The sequence below is a fragment of the Lepidochelys kempii genome, chromosome 25, assembly GCF_965140285.1.
Source record: "Lepidochelys kempii isolate rLepKem1 chromosome 25, rLepKem1.hap1, whole genome shotgun sequence".
Lineage (NCBI taxonomy): Eukaryota > Metazoa > Chordata > Testudines > Cheloniidae > Lepidochelys > Lepidochelys kempii.
The window spans coordinates 17164437-17181016 of record NC_136404.1 but is presented as its reverse complement, the minus strand read 5'-3'; the positions used below and the strand labels follow the sequence as shown (position 1 = coordinate 17181016).

The 16580-nt window shown below is 51.3% G+C and overlaps 1 protein-coding gene across 5 annotated transcripts; it reads left to right on the top strand.

Moving 5' to 3' along the window:
• Window positions 1-1919: 1919 nt before the first annotated feature.
• On the top strand, window positions 1920-15272 carry RFXANK (regulatory factor X associated ankyrin containing protein). 5 transcript variants are annotated; one of them, XM_073324030.2, is made up of 11 exons: window positions 1920-2099; window positions 2826-2917; window positions 3693-3960; window positions 4944-5027; window positions 6899-6979; window positions 8423-8488; window positions 9634-9734; window positions 12139-12264; window positions 13082-13148; window positions 13623-13703; window positions 14107-15272. In XM_073324030.2, exons 3-11 carry the CDS (start codon window positions 3819-3821, stop codon window positions 14163-14165), a joined length of 807 nt encoding a protein of 268 aa, XP_073180131.1. In that variant the 5' UTR covers window positions 1920-2099; window positions 2826-2917; window positions 3693-3818; the 3' UTR covers window positions 14166-15272. The 5 variants fall into 5 exon arrangements, with proteins under 5 accessions (XP_073180131.1, XP_073180134.1, XP_073180130.1 ...); XM_073324033.2 differs by lacking the exon at window positions 2826-2917 and having other exon boundaries at window positions 4947-5027; XM_073324029.2 differs by lacking the exon at window positions 2826-2917.
• The last annotated feature ends 1308 nt before the right edge of the window (window positions 15273-16580 follow it).

Here is a 16580-nt window from a genome sequence, read left to right as displayed (position 1 = left end):
TAGTGACTCCCCTGTGCACTGAGGCAGGAGGGGGCAACTGGCGTCACCAGCATTGTACAGAGGGGCGAGTAGGCACCAGTGCTCCGCATGACCCTGCTTGTTTGACGGCACTTTACACTGCTGTGACCTGGCTGGCCTGACAAGGTCAAGACTCTTTCAGTCTAAGGAGAGCAGCTGATATGTCTTGCCTCAAGGTGCTTCAATGGCAGACATATGCCCAGGGGCACCATAGGTCACTCGCTGTATATGCACTAAGCAATTCTGCATGGCCCCGGCCTCTAGGGAGCATTGCACTGTGATCCTGCACCTTGTACAGAGTGTGCCAAACTCTCTCAGCCTCATAAAGGATTTCTTTGGCCTGTGTTATTTGGTCAGTTGGCTGTACATATGATCCACCGGTGAGAATCCGGACCAGATGGAGTCTTTAGAGAGGGGGAAATTGCTTACGAGTAGTTCTGTTTCTCTGGAGATACTGTCTGGCAGGATTCTCATCCCCCCCAGCATTCCCCCCACCTCTGCCATTTGGATTTTCTTTGAGGAGGGGGTGATGTGTGTGGGGTTCACAGTCTAGGCAATCACGTAATAGCTACTCATTGCCTGATCTGCAGTGCTGGTCGCTAGAGAGAGAAAGGGGGTTGTTTATATTCTTGTGGAGTGAGATGCTTGCATGTCTCACACTGGAGGCACGAGACCCAGCAGTGAGAATCCGATGAGATGATCCAAGAAGCAGAATAGCAGAGAAGTAATCTGCCATTACCCACCTTCATTCAATAAGTACATAAAGCTCTGAGATCCCAGGACAGAAAGAAGGGCAACATACCATTATTCCGATTCCCCAGACAGAACACACATGGATTATGACGTGGGGGAGAGGAGGGATTTTCAGTGGAGATTTTAATTAGCAATTGGTAAAGAGATTTTTAACTCAAATGTAATTTCAGTGCTAACATACAGATGCAAGAGCAGAACATCTACCAAAACGTTAGACAGAAAACTAGACACCTTTGAAAATAAGTGCCTATGAAATATCCTGGGCATTGTATGGGAAGATTTCATCACCCACAGAGAGAGACAAGAAATCACCAATCAGCAGCTCGTCTCCACTAGAATCAGAAGGAAGTGCTCGACATACGTAGGGCATGTACTCTGGAGACCAACACAGACTCCCCAGGAAGCTGTTCACCAACTGGTGTGAGGAAAGGAGGGTGCCCAAAAGAAAGCTTAAGAAGACCCCCTAGCAGGGAGGGCAGAACAGTTGTTCTTAACATCACAGAGCAGCTGGAAGCAGCAGCAAATGACAGAGAGGACTGGCAGGGAGTGGGACTAGTTTTCGCCCTGTGCAGGATGCAATACTAATAAACAAGATCTGGAATCCAGGCACCTTGGCATCTAAACTAGAACCACACCCGCCCTGTCTCCTGCCCATGCCGCCCTCCCATGCTAGCTGAAGGCCTGGCTTCCTCCAGCACCTGCCGCAATGGGAACCAACAACTGGCACCTCCGGGCAAGAGTGTGTTACAAACAGCAATAATCCAGGTGACAGATTTTAGTGGATCCAGGGAGCCCAGAGAGCGAGGGTTTCAAAGCTAAATTCTGGGTTTGTATCAATCTGGTTTGAGCTCTCCGGGCAGTTTGCACAGACCGCACCAGTTCAAGCATTAATAAGGGCCCATCATCAGTCCAGATTTAGTACTATTTCCACCCCCAGGGAGTCCACAGACCTATCCTGCAAGAACGGGGAAAGCGAGTCTGGCTACTGTCAGTATAAACACCACACACACACACACACACACCCTTGACATCTGTGCATCTCCAGCCGGATGGCAACCCCGCTGTCACCCCTTGCTACGGGGCTGCATGGCAAGGTCCGAAAGAGAGGGACTGTCCCTTTAAAGCCAGGCTGCGTGCGAAGCCCTTCCCACACCGGGTCAGCTGATAGGGGTGCCAAGCCGGTGCAGAGCAGCCTTCTCCCCCGCACCCCGGTTTGGCAATGCACGCGCCCCACTCAGAGCTGCTCTCCCCATTGCAGCCCCACCGGAACTCTTAAAGGGCCAGGCGGGCTCCGGCTCTGCACCAGCAGCCGCCGCCGCGGGGCTCAGGTGCATTGTGGGACAACAAAAGTTACTTTCAGTTCGGAGTGAGGAAGGGGAAAGAGGGGGGTCCGGGGGAGCTGCGCTGGCCCGGCCGGGTGCAAGGAGGCGGTGGGTGCCCTCCAGCCGCGGGGGCAGCGCGGGGCTCGGTCTGGGCGCGAGAAGCGGGTAGACAGTGCAGCAGGCGGGGAAGGGTCGCTGGGGGGCGTGGGGAGCGGATGCAAAGAGAGAAGTTGGTGCAGCTCGCCAGGTTGTGGCTTGGGGGCAGGAAGGGGGCGATGCCCATGCTGCCTTCAGCCCCGCTAGGCCCTGCCTTCCCCCTTGCAGTGGGAGGTGCCAACAGGTGCCCACATGCCCAAGGGGACCATACCCATTAGCGGAGTCCTTGCCCTCTGGCAGATGGATTGGCTGCGTGGCCAGGCTTTGCAAGTTACTGCAATGGAGGGTCTGGAGCCAGCAGCTCCCCATGGCCCCAGCCAGCAAGCACTGAGCCAATCTGGGCTGGGAGTCGCCTCCCCAAGGGGCTGGGACTCGCTGACTAGTGTCCTCTGCACGCCTGATGTGGACCTAAGATGCAGCCTGGGGCTGGCCCAGGGGAGGGGTTAGGATTGGGGTCCAGGCTTTGCACAACTTGGGCGCTTTGCTAGTTAAGTGCCGTTAAACTCAACTGTTGCCACTGGAAGGTTTTTCCTTCCCTTGGCGATTTCTTGTGTTGACCTAGAAGCATTTCTACAGGGGCCTGGGGACGTTAATGTAAACTCTTCCGTGCAAGAGGCCAAAGTGAGTCTGATGGTTGGAGCTGGAAATCCTGAGAGTCCAATTTTTGGGTACTGACTCCTGGGACTTGGGAGCCCCAGGTTCAATTCCTAGTTCTGTCAAAGACTTCCTGCATGGCATTGGGCAAGTCACTTGGCTTCTCTGTGCCTCAGTTTTCCCATCTGTATAATGGGATGAATTGCATGCCTTTACAGAAGGGGGAGGGGGGACAAACTGCATTTAAAGATGGTGAGGTGCTCACATACTGTAGTAATGGGTGCCATATAAGTATCTCGGAGAGTAACTAGAGAGCCAGGGTGGGTGAGGTCATATCTTTAATTGGACCAACTATAAGATAAGATATGGTCTCCCCCACCTTATCTCTCTAATATCCTGGGAGCCACACAGCTACCACTACGTGTAGTTAGTAATTGGCATAATAGGACTTCACAAATGAACTCCCGAGTTTCTGAACTACACTGACTTGCTCAAGACTCAGCGCTGAGAGCAAGTGATTTGGCCTGGAGAAGTGCACCAGCGAGTGTGCGGGCACAAATCTCTGATTTTTCCCAATCCTAATCCCCTTTAACCCAGTGCCAGAACTCCTCTTGATTTCAATTGGCTCCGGATTATGCCCACAGACAGGCTCTGCAGAACAGATCCACTTTTAACTGTATTTGCAGCACATACCCTGCAATCTCCAGCTGGGCTCCTGCTTTAATAAGTTATTAGTTACACGGGGAGTTTCACTCTGGTCAAGCTCTTCGGAAGCCCATTCCCTGGTAGGAGTGTGCATACATAGGCCTACGTCCATCTCTGTAAAAGATATTTTGTCTGTTACATAAGGAAATATTAAGGACTGGAAAGTAACAGCAGCTGTATCCGGGGAAGGCGAAAAAACCGTCACCAACCCCTCTGTGGAGGGCTCTGTAAGCAGCAGAAGCACTGCTAAGTGCCTGAAGGAACATAACGATGGAAGATATCCCACCAAGAGATCTGGACAAGGCTGCTGGTGGGGATGAGAACAGCTCAGCGACAGTGCATCTACATTTGTATCCAGGCACTCAGGATGATTCCAATCCAGATCTTGACCAAGGCCTTGCTGCACAAACTGGTTAGTTCCTTGGGGTTGGTAGGGTGGGAATTGGCTGGGAGGAATGAATCCAGAAGCTGGTAGTCACTGGGCACCATGAGTGGGAGATAAACCCAGCAGCGGAGGAAAATCCCTCACTGTGTTCTTAGGAGAGAAGAAGAGGGAGTGAAGGAAGAATTTTGTCTGGAAATCTCTATGCCACTTTATTAACCCATCCCTTTACATACTTCCTGGGCTTATAAAGCCCACCCCAGGGGGACTCTGGCCAGCAGCTGTGAACTAAACCCACTTCTAGAATTCAAATAACAGAGGAACAAATTGATAGTAAGTGGTGCCTTCGTACAAGCAGTGCACAAATAACACCCAAAGGACCCTCCGCCTCTGGGACAGCTGTTCCACAAAGGTACAAGTGAGAAGCAGCAGCAAAGTCTACCGTGGTTGGAGCAGGAGCGTGGGGGTCAGGACATCTGGGTTATGTTATTAGAGGAGTGAACATAGGACTGGGAACTCGAAGCTCCTGAATTCTAATCGTAGCTCTGTGCAGCCTTGACCAAGTCACTCAGGTCAAAGGTAGCAAAAGTGGTCATGGATTTGTGAATGTCACAGTTTGTGGGTTTTTGTTTGAGACCCCTCAGGCCTGGCATTTACCGGTGCAGCCTTCATTGACTTCTAAGGGAGTGGCACTGATGGAAAACACAGGCCCCAGTATCTCAAGCTGGGCACCCAAAAGCCAACAGCTACTTTTGAAGATTTGGGCCTTAAACTCCAGTCTGGTTCCTCTCTGTAAAACAGGGAGGAAGATGTATTTATTCCCTAAGGGCTAGCTAGTAAACGTGTAGTGCTTGGAAAATGGGTGCTGTGTAATCTTGGTCATTGCATTATGTTATATACTATCAGTCCCTTTTTGGGAAACATCACTAGCCCAGATTCTGTTCTTCAACAAGAAAACTCTCCCTCCCATTCTCAACCAGTGTTTAACTTTTTTTTTTTTTTTTTAAACAAAGCAGGTGTTTCCCTGAAGCACTCGACCACCCTGACAAACAGACAGAGAGGCAACGAGGTCTCTGCCCTCCCAGCAACCCTCGACAGTGAGTATTGCAGGTCTTCAAGATCTCAAACTCAGAGGCACAACGTCTGCTGTGAAAGGCAGTGATCCAAGACTCCGTAGTCTTGGCATTTCTTTGGTGTTCAGCAAATAACTGTGAATCCCACTAACAAAAGGTGTGTCTTGTCCCCCTCTAGGGGCAGGGCCACATAGAAGATAATAGCTTTCTAGTGCTGCCAGTTACTCCATTAGCTCACAGAGTAGAGGACAATGCTGTGAATCCAAAGATCATGGATTTTTTTGGGTGGTATGTTTATTTTTCCAAGTTTTCCTTTTTTAAAGACCTTAGGAAATTGCATTAAAATATGGTAAATAAACATTCAGGTTAGAAATTCAAGCTTTCAGAAGTTAGGAAGTGCCTGCTGTGTGCATGTGCATTATGACACAGTATTTAATTACATGGTCACATGCTATTTTAACATAGAAACCCTGCCTCATGCAGTGCTCAGGATAGCTGTTGCTAAGCAAATGAGCAGCTATTCAATATTCTGCTTTCTTCTCGCTGTTCGGTGTGTGGCCCCAGGCCTTATTTACTGCACACTATTTCTAACCCTGCTCTGAATACAGAATAATAATTTCCTCATGGGCTTTTCTGCAATATTACCTGCAGTTCTGTTCACTATGGTATTGGAGTGTTTTACAAACCTTAATGAATTGGGCTTCATAACACCCCTGTGAGCTGAGGGGTTTGTTGTTACCGTATTACAGGCGGGGAACTGAAGCAGAGAGAGAATAAGATCCAATAATTGTGGGTGCCCAAACTGAAATGGCTAGGGCTGATTTTTCAGAGTCCTTAGCATTAAAGAACATTTCAGACATTCAAAGAACTGCACCCATTGACTTCAATTGGAGCTGTGAGGGTTCCGCTCTTCGGTGTGACAGACCCCAGGGGCTCAGAGTGGGCTCCCAGGAAACGAGGCGGGCACAATCAGTGGCCACCTGTGTAAAGTCTGATGTAAGTGACTTATCCAGCATCACACGGGAACTCTGTGGCAGAGGTGGTGGTAGAATCCAGTTCTCCAGGGCTGCATTCAACCGCCTGAACCATGAGACCCTGCACGCTCTTCCTGCAGTCCCCTGCCTCCTTCACTGCCCACTTGCCAGCTTCTGCAACAAATGAGACAGGGGCCTTGCAGACAACAGCCTCCTCTGCACAACCCAAGTACATCCAGCCTATGCAGTAAATAAGGCCGGGGGCCTGTGGAAAAAATACCCTGGGAATCACAGCTGTTTGCTAACAGCAAAGGAACATTGAGAGCCAGGGAACTTCCATGGTCTAGAGGGGAATGTGCTGTAATGGACACAAAGCCTTCTGCCTCTGTCCCGTCCAGCTTGTCCCCTCTTCGCCCTCCCCCCCCCCCAGTCCAGTCTCCTCGTCTAGCCAGTCTAGTCTTCCCCCTTGGACTCCTTGTGCCTCCCTGCCCCCTCAACACCTGCGTCCATCTCTCAGGCTAGGTGGCTGCCTCACAATATGGTTACCTCTGATATCACAATGGTCTAGGACTCCTGCTTTGGCATGGACACATGCTTTACTGTGGCTGAACACCCATGCTGCCCCCAGTGTCTTCTGTAAAGTCAGAATGGCTGAGAACTTCCTGGGTGATAACAAACCGCGAGCCCCACGGACGATTGACCCTGCGATATTCCGAACACAGAGTCCTCCGTCACGCTTGTAGCTGCTTCCCTCGCTTCACGCTGAGTAGGCCTCACAGTGACCATCCCAGAATCCTGCGGGATAGATTTTTGTGCTATCTGCCCCTTGTTGGTGAAATCTCCCCCAGGTGGAGCTAACCCCAGTTCTGCTCTGCAACATGTCACCACTTCAACTCTTTTTTTTTTTTTTAAATGAGGCAGGTACATCGCTGAAGCACTCGACCACCCTGACAAACAGACAGAGAGGCAACGAGATTTCTGCCCTCCCAGCAACCCTCGACAGTGAGTATTCCAGGGCTGCAAGATCACACACTCAGAGGTGCCGCTTCCAACGGGAAAGACGCTTGTGTGCTAAGGCCAGTGTCTCTCAACCTTTTTTGATACCAGGGACCAGCTTGCTGCCTTCCTAAACTGTGTCAGGGAGATCTCGGGGACCGGCACCGGTCCAAAGACCGGTCACTGAGAAACACCGCGCTAGGCTGTCCCCTCAGCCCTGTGGGGGAGCTTTGAGTTTTTCAGCCAGGGCAGAGGAGAGAGAAGCTTTGGCGGCTAAGATACCAGTAGATGTCCACTCTTCCTCCTTGTTCTCCTGCAAGTCACATGGGGAACTACCAGTGTTTCCACAATGGGGTATTAATCAGGGCATCCAGCAGAACACTGTCCTTGCATTTCCTTCTTACAGTGAAATTGTTCCCAGAGCATTTTTACTGTGTCCCATTTGTTTTAATTATATGTCAGCGCTCCTCGCCTGCACTAGTTAACAATTAGCAAGGTAGTTTTAAAACAACTAGCCTGGTAAGTGATGGTAGGAAAAAAGAGCCATTTCCCCATGTTTTTATAGCTCCCCAGTAGCTGTGAACATCGTTGTAAATCTTTCAGACAAGATCGGGTCTGATATTTTATTGTATTTGTGTTGTTTGTATTTGCCTCTTATTAATGGGCCACTCCGCTAGTTAAAGATTAGGTTGAACAGATAAATTTTTAAAAACAACATGTTTATAAAACTGAAACGTCAACATAGAAATGTTTGTATGAAACTAAAAAACAAAAATCCATGATTGTTTTTGTTCAGAGGTGAACATCCCTGCGGTTTCTGCACCCCAGCCATTGCAGGGTAGAGCTAGTACAGAGGGACGTGAATGCAAAACTAGCTAAAGACAATCAGTTTGGGGCAAATTGTGCAAATTGATGCCAAGCAGCAGCACTGGTGGTAAAAGGCCAGGCCTCAGTCCTGCAGACATTTAGACACGTGTGTAACTAATATGCATGAATAGTTGCAGTGACTCAGTGGGAAGTTACACATGGGGGCATTGGCATCTGCAGCACGTGGCCCTACAATGGGATCTCAGAATTATTTTTGTTGTGATGGCCGGGAGTAGAGCTATTAATAAGTAAAGGGGTTTTTGTTGTTGTTTTTAAAGATGTGATCTTTATCCCAATAATGTTTATTATAAGATCCCCTGTTTCAGTGAGAGCAAGTTTTCTGAGCAGGATTAGTGAGGAGAAAAAAAACCCCAACTCCTAATTCATCCATTTTGGCTCAGTTGATTCTACCTCGCACTCCCACCAGAGCACAGAATGTGAAGCCATAATGCAACATCCTGCTTAGGACAGCTATGATCTTGCATAGGCTGTACCACGTACTTACCTGTATCTCCAGACAGCAAATACTAAGCAGTCAGGGGAACATGTAATTCTAAGATTTTGTTTCCTTTCCAACGCTAGCTTTGTCCATCCACCAGTTGGCGGCTCAGGGTGAACTCAGTCAGCTGAAAGAGTATCTCAGAAAAGGTGTGTGCATCGAACTGCAAGTCTGTCTCTCAGTCTCCTTCCCCCACTTTATCCTGGTTTTTAGGGACAATTTAAGTTTTTGATGTAGAACTTTAATGGCTGCACAGAGTCCTAAGCACGTACCTGGCTGGCTCTCCCCCATTGCTTCAAGAGGCCTCTCCTGGAGTAGTGAAGCGTGAGACACGCTATAGCACATCAATCACAAGGGAGCTGCCTTGTGAAGTTTGACTCTGAGTGAGAGGCTAGAGACATGGCAAATGGTCAGACTGCCAAAGGAGGCCACAGCGGGAGCTGCAAGGTCAGAGCCTCTCCCCAGCTCCAGCCCTCCCTTTGCGTTTATTGCACTGAATACCTGGTGTGAGAATTTAGCAGGAACAAACCCCAGGTGCCATCACAGGTTTTCCTCAAGGGAGGCTCGTTCTAACTGGAAGCCAAGCCCAGTTCACAGAACCCCGGACTCCTCTGGTTGGAGCATCAGCGGGGTAGTATTCTTCTCCCCCACTGATAACGACCCATCTTCCAAGTAGCCAGTAGATAGCCTTGCACAGAGGCAGGCTAAGGGGAGGCTGAGATTAACCCCTTCTTCCCCAGGGATCAGGTAGTGCTCCCATACTTTGTAGCACCAATTCTTCTCTAAAATTCATTTTGTATTTTCCCTTCATTATCTTCTTGCTTCTCAATTTGTTTTCCTTCCCCCATATCCCTCCTGGAGCCTTGTTGTTCTCTTCCTTCCTGGGGCCAGGCTCTGAGCCAGTGTTCCAGGCCCAAGAGAGCAATAGACAGAGTGGTACATGATCGAACTGGGAAACGCCTCTCTCTTTGGAAGCACTGAATTTTTTTAAGGACACAAATGCTCCCCGGGGAGCAGTGGGGGACAGGTGACATGTGGCCTGAGCATAGGAGTGGCAGCCAGGAACCCCTCTGACCTCTTCTCCTGCTCTGTGACCTTGAGCAAGTCACTCTGCTGGTCCGTGCCTCAGTTTCCCCATGTGCGAAATGCATCTAATGCTACTGAACCACATCCAGGGGGTGGAGAGGAATATTCTTATGACTGCAAAGCCCTCTGGAAGGCCGAGTTCTTGTAACCACGGGAGCAAATGGTGGATGGTACATATGTACAAGGCTCTGTGTTCTTGTCTGTTCAGGGGAGAACTTGGTGAACAAACCTGATGAGAGAGGCTTCACTCCTCTGATCTGGGCCTCTGCCTTCGGGGAGATTGAAACAGTCCGTCATCTGCTAGACCGGGTAAGAGCCCAGCGCCAGCCTGGGGGGTTGTATTGGCCGGTGGTTGGGCAAAGATGCCCCTCTGGATTTCTCCCAAAATTGAGTGCCCTGCACTGATCTCTCCTGGCCACAAAGCACAGCGTGTAGATGCGCCTGGCAACCACTGGGCATAGTCAGCCATGTTTTGATGGAACAAAGCAAAGTGCTTTCCCTTGCTCTCCCCCACCCGCTCTGGGTGGAAGGGGCCACCTCTGTTGTACTTAACCCTGGAAAGCTGGTAACAAAACTTGCTCCTACACTTTGAGCACCCATCTCTCCCCCCCACCCCCACAACATCTCTTCCCGTTGCGCTAGTTATGGTATCAATCTGACAGCAAGATCATTGTAGCTGAAAAGCCTCTGCCGACCCCAGGGCAATTCAGACAGACAGACGGCCAGCCAGGCAGACGGCCATGCCATCTCCCTCTCAGGTCTTCACAGAAGGGTGGTTTTTACTGATGGATTTATCAGCTGATTTTTTTCCAGGGGAACAAAACGGATAGAAAAACAATTTTGCCAGGTTAACGTAACCTCTGTTATCTGAGAGTTCTGCTCAGGCCGTCTGTGGGCTAAGTCAGGAGCGTAAAGAGCCTTATCTTGTGACTCGCAATAGCTGTTTGTAATTAAAGATCTGCATATTGGTAATTTGAGATCCGCCTTATCACTGGGCTGCATAATCCACCATTATTTTTATGTTTAATAAACTCCGTGCTGCATTGTCCTTGGGCTGCACCCCCATGTGATTGGGGCATTTAGAAATTTGTCAGTTACGTTCCTGAAGCAGTGGAGGGTTTATTGTTAGCTTTTGGATAAAGCAAAATTCCTTGCTGCATGGGGTGTTTAATCCAGGGGGAAACTGCCACCCCAGAAGTTGGTTGATAAATTGGAGAGGGTTCAGAGAAGAGCCACAAGAATGGTTAAAGGATTAGAAAACCTGCCTGATAGTGACAGACTCCAGGAGCTCAATGTATTTATTTTAACAAAAAGAAGGTTAAGAAGTGACTTGATCACAGTCTAAGTATCTACCCCGGAAACAAATACAGTAAAAGCTGTTTTATTCAGCATGTTGGGGGAATGGGCGGTGCTGATAAGTGAAAAGTCCCAGTTAACTAAGAGGGAGGGAGTTTGGGTGTGGGGCAGTGGGTTGGGGCATGGGAGGGGGTGGGAATTTGGGTGAGGGATGGGGCTTGGGGTAGGGGGTTGGGGCATAGGAGGGGTCTCAGGGTGCTGGATCCGCGGGGCGCTCACCTTGGGCGGCTCCCTGCAAGCGGCGACCTGTCCCGGCTGCTCCTAGGCAGAGGTGCGGCAGGCAGGTCTGCATGCTGCCTCCACCCACAGGCGCCACCCCCGCAGCTCCCATTGGCCGCAGTTCCTGGCCAATGGGAGCTGCTGAGCCAGCACTTGGGGCAGAGCCGCCTGCCACACCTCCGCCTAGCGGCAGCCGGGACACATCACTGCTTGCGGGGAGCTGCCCAAGCTAAGCGCACCCCGGATCCAACACCCTAACCCCGCGCGTCCTCCTGCACTCCAAACCCCTCATGGCCGTTCCTCTGCCTAGGAGCAGCAGGGACATGTCGCTGTTTCCAGGGCGTCATGTGGAGCCAGGCAGGGAGCCTGGCGGCTCCACTCCAACCGGGACTATAAACCAGACTTTCTATGGAGATTAGAAATGCCGGTTTATAGAGCTTTCCGGTTGGTACAGGGCTGGATAACACCGCTTTTATTGTATTTCATAATGGGCTCTTTAATGGAGCAGAGAAAGGTCAAACACCATCCAGTGGCTGGAAGTAGAAGCTAGACAAATTCAGACTGGAAATCAGGCATGCATTTTTGACAGGGAGGGTAATTAACCATTGGAACAACTTACTGAGGTCGTGATGGGTTCTCTGGTACGGACATGTTTTCAGTCAAGATTGGGTGTTTTTCTAAACGATCTGCTCTCGGAATTATTTTGGAGACGTTCTCTGACCCATGCTGTCCAGGAGCTCAGACTAGGTGATCATGGTGGTCCTTCGGGCCTTGGAATTTATGAATCTACGAATGACCTATACTATAGGGAGAAGGTCTCGGTAGCTGCGTGGGGCTTTTCCAATATCCAGTTTCTTTAAGTGGGATGGGAAGCCCTCGTCGTTTCTGCCCTACAGAAAAGAATCCGGCATGCTGGGAAGCAATGCCCAGACGGTTCAGTCTGATCTCAGAGTTCAGACAACACACCTGTGAATTGGAGCCGCCCAGGTGAGCGGATAAGCCTGGGCATGCGCGTGCTGGCGAAGTGGCACATCACGCAGTGGAAACCGTGAGCAAACAGAGTGTTGACCATCCCAGTGCCCTTGTGTGTGACCTGCTTTCTTCTGCATTGCTGGTTTACCCCTTGTCCTGTTCCTAGGGCGCTGACCCCCATGTACTGGCAAAGGAGCGGGAGAGCGCTTTGTCGCTGGCCAGCACCGGAGGATACACTGACATCGTGATCATGCTGCTGGAAAGAGACGTAGATATCAATATATATGACTGGGTAAATGCACTGTTGCTTATTGCCAATATCACTCTCTGTAACAGCCATCCTGGGCTTTTGCTGTTGCTAAAGGTTGGCTTTAAAAAAAATCTATATACTGCTTATGACTGAGGTTAAAGAAATTAATTTTAAAAGGAAACACCATTGCCAAGCTGGGGAGAAATTCATTGGCCCCTATCAAGCCTGTTGGTCTGTTTTCAGTTAAGATTCCACACAGGACAGTAGTGTCTTGAATGCCCCCTGCAGGGACCAGCCAAAATCATTTGTCTGGTGGAGAGAGTTCTTTAAAGACATGAACTGCCCGTCCTGGGGAACTTAGGGAGACTTTAAAGTGGCCTCTTCAGACAGGCAAATTGCTCATTCTCTGGGGAGGTTTTACAAACTACAAGCCAAAGCATTTAGAAATAAAATGACTTTTAAAGTAAACTTCTAATCCACCTAAAGCTCCAGAGAATGCAGAGCCTTGAAAAATCAAAACCAAAGCTCCAGCCAGCCCAGCGAGTCACAACCAAGAGACGTGGCCCAAGGGCAGGCCTGGTATGCCTCTGAGATCTCACCCCCTCAGACAGAGCTCCCCGCTCAGCCTGAAGAGCAGCAGAATCGAGTGCTTCGTTTACACAGTTCTTCTGGTGCGACTTGCTCGGGGCGCTGGTATGGCGGGTGGGTGGTGGGAGCTGGCTGGCCAGCTGAGCCCACCCCACAGCTGCTGCCGCATGACACCCTGTGAAACTTCGAGTTCTGAAGGTATCTGAGTGTTTGGCGTCCAGGTGAAATTCGGGGCGCGCGCTCAGGGCTGCCTTCTCCTGTCTCCCTGCAGAACGGAGGCACCCCGTTGCTGTATGCTGTGCGTGGCAACCATGTGAAGTGTGTCGAGGCTTTACTAGGTAATGAGACAGACTTTCACATGCTGGTTTTTAAGTAACTGTTCACTGCTAACTCTGCCTGGAAGTGCTAACCTGGGGCAGCTGACGTGGGGAGAGGCATGGAGTTATTTGGATATCAGAAGGTGATGTGGATCCCTGGACAAATAGTAACACATGACAGATGGGCCAAAGCCAGAGCTCCTGAGATCCAAAGCTGCAGCAGCTTTCCATTGCTTGCTCCTTGTCCTGGGTCTCTGCATGGAATGGCCAAGATAGGCAAAGCCTGGGTGTCACTTGCCAAGTCATTCAGCTCTGGCATCTAAACTCCGAGCATATACAATGGTCCTGCTGTTTCCCCGGAGTGGTCACCCAGCCCCATCCGGGGCAGATCAAAGCATCCAGGCCGGCCCTAGAGCCCGTTGCCCACTAGAGTTAGTTGAGTTGTCTGTGTAGAGAGGGATCAACCCCTGAGCACGTGCTCCTGTCTGCTTTCAGCTCGCGGTGCTGATCTGACAACGGAAGCAGACTCTGGCTACACCCCCATGGATCTGGCTGTGGCATTGGGACACAAGAAAGGCAAGTGTCCTGCCCTTCGGACTGTCTAGAATGTGGGGGTTGGAACTGAACCCTGCTCCGCTCCAGTGCGGTTCCTCAGTGCTGAGTGCCACCCGGGGCGTTCCCTAATCTGCACGGACACAGGCTCGTCCCACTTTGCTGCTTGCTGAATTTGGCCCAGAAAATCAGATTCTCTAGAGAGGGCGTTAACAGGACACAGCTCACACCCAGCTGCTCACAGGGGCCAAGCCAGGGAGGGGTTGGGTGCTGTAAGTGGTCAGCCAAACAGAAACAAGTCTAAATTGCCAACTTCCAAGGGGATACTGGAAACCGAACCCCAGTGGTTGCTGCCATATAAGCTGGCCGCACTCCAGCCGTGCCTGTTTGAAACTTTACTGGTGTCTCTTCTCTTTGTGCCCGTTAGTTCAACAGGTTATTGAGAACCACATCCTCAAGCTGTTTCAGACCAAGAAACCGGAGTGACGCTGGCTCGTGCTCCCTGGCTGAAGGAACCAGGGCTTTGCTCTCTCGGTCAGCTCTCCGGATGCTGCATGGGAACAAGGTGGCCAGACGCGCTGTCTCTTTCCAAGGGCTGACGCTCCTGCAGCAGATCTGGCCGAGCCGGCGTGGAGGGAGCTTTAGAAGCCGGGCTGGGAGGAAATCCCTGATGAGGAGCTATTTACTCTCCAGGCCAGGCGTAAAGGAGAAGCATCCCACACACAGCGAGACACTGAATTGTCCAGGTAGCTGCATTTCTGCTGCAAACAAGACTGCAAGCCACCTCCCTCTGCCCCCTCTGTGTGTGTAGTAAACGTTGCCTAAAGCAGCTCTGCCTGAATGCGATAGCCGCGGGGTGGGGGTTGTGCTGGGAACTGGGGCTTGCCCAGTGAAATGCTCTCGGGGATGCTGCCTGTTCCTCAGATGGGGCGAGGATGAACCATGCCGCCTTCGAAAGGGAGGCCATAAAGTCTGCCCTGCTGGAGCAGCCCTCTTCCCCCGGCCCACGCCCCAGCCAGTGACCATGCATCTTGCAGTGGCTTAGGGAGAGTTCAGGTCAGGGCACAGCATGCTGATCACACTGCATCCAGCTCTGGTGGAAGCAGGTTGGGGGGGAGACTGCTCAACAATTCCCTACCTCCCTGGGTGAAACTCTGTTAGCTGCTCTAACCAGAGCCCCCGCCCACCTTGCTGTTCATACCAGCCTTGTAGGGCTCGAAAACAACTCCCTGCTGCACTTACCATCACGCCCAGCGTGGACAGAACAGGCAGCAGCCCTGGGAGTCCTGTCCCACTAGCAACCCCGGCGGGCTAGGGGCTTCCCTCCCCCATGGTGCTTGGGGAGAAATACAGCTACACCCAGCAACTGTTCTTCACGCAGGTTCCTCCCTGGCAGCTGTTGTATCTTTGGAGGAGAGAAACATGCTGCTTGTATCTTCGGACCTTGCAGCATCAGCTGGGAGGCAGCTAATTAGTCACAAGTGGGGCTGCAAATCCCCTTAAAGGGCCAGTCCCCCCCCATGACACTGATTGAGGTTTATGCCCTTGACATGTTAGTAGATGGTTAGATCACACACACACCCCCAGCCCTCGCCAAGGCTGCATGTGTGTCAAATCTCACCTCTTTGAAGGGCCAGTTATCCGCTCTAGTTCAACTGTGATTAAAACAAGGCGTCCCTGTGTGATCCCAGGGAAGCCCTGAGCCGCTGTTCTGTCCTGGCCTGCATGGCAGCCCCGGTGAGCAAGCCACCATCTCTCCTTCCGGCAGCTGCTGCGTCGGACCGCTGGGACCAGTGCACGCGCTGCTGGACCGTTGGCCACCCCATGCACGTTGCAGGAAGCGTTAGCCGCGGTTTCGGCCTGGCCCCCTCCAGCGACCAAGCTGCATCTTCGCAGCATTGTTCAGAGCTTCCCCAGGGAGCAGACTTCCTTCCCCCCGCAGCTTCTTCCCGGACACGATCAACACATGCTCCCAGCCCCCCACACTGAGGGTCCTTTCCTGTTCATCACCTGCAACCCCCCCACCTGTCCCCGCCACCACCACCCCCCACTTCCACCCCTTTCTGCATTCCTATTTTAGCTTCCCCCATCAAACACCATCCTCTTGACTCTTCCCCACCAGCTGTCTTCCTTTTTCCATTCATCCCTTTCAGTGCTGGGGTCAGAGGTACCTCCCTCTTTAGTTCTCAGTGCAGGCCCTCTAGGGCTCCCTCTGTAGACAGCTCCATGCCGCCTCCATCCGTCCAGTTGGCTCATCTCTGCGCACAGCTCTGTCTGCTCATCGACAGCATCCGGCCACCAGCGTTGAAGTCCACATGGTCCAAGCTGAGCTCCCGCATTTTCTCCTTCAGTGTCCATTGCTGCGAGGAAACCTCCCCTAGCCCATCTGCCTTCTCCCAGGCCCAGAACCAGGGCATCATCTGCACCAGCCCCTGCATCACATAAGTGGCATGAGACCGTTGAAGGTGCTGTAGACGTGTCAATAGGTAGCCATGGCCTGGTCCATGCTTGTGTGCAACGCCACCCTCTGCCAGCTGCAGTTGAAGCCAGGACTTCAGTTAGAAGAAAAACCACCTGACTTATATGCAAAGCCATTAGCTTTGAACCCAAAGAAACCTAACTTGTATTAGACAGGAAAGCTTCTTGCACATAACTAGCACGCTGCCTCACTTAACCAAGGGACTACAGTGTCGAATAACGGCAAAACCAAACGAACCAGAACCCGGCTAATCTACCTGGTTGTGGTGGCTTGTTTATCGCTTTTCCTGCGAGTGCTGAAGTTACACGATGAGGCTTTGGGGAGAGCGGCTTTAGAGAAATGGGATTGTCGTCGTGTTTAAAAACAAAATAACAGAAACGACCCATTTCAGAGAGAGAACCGGAGAGTGTCCTAAGTGGGAA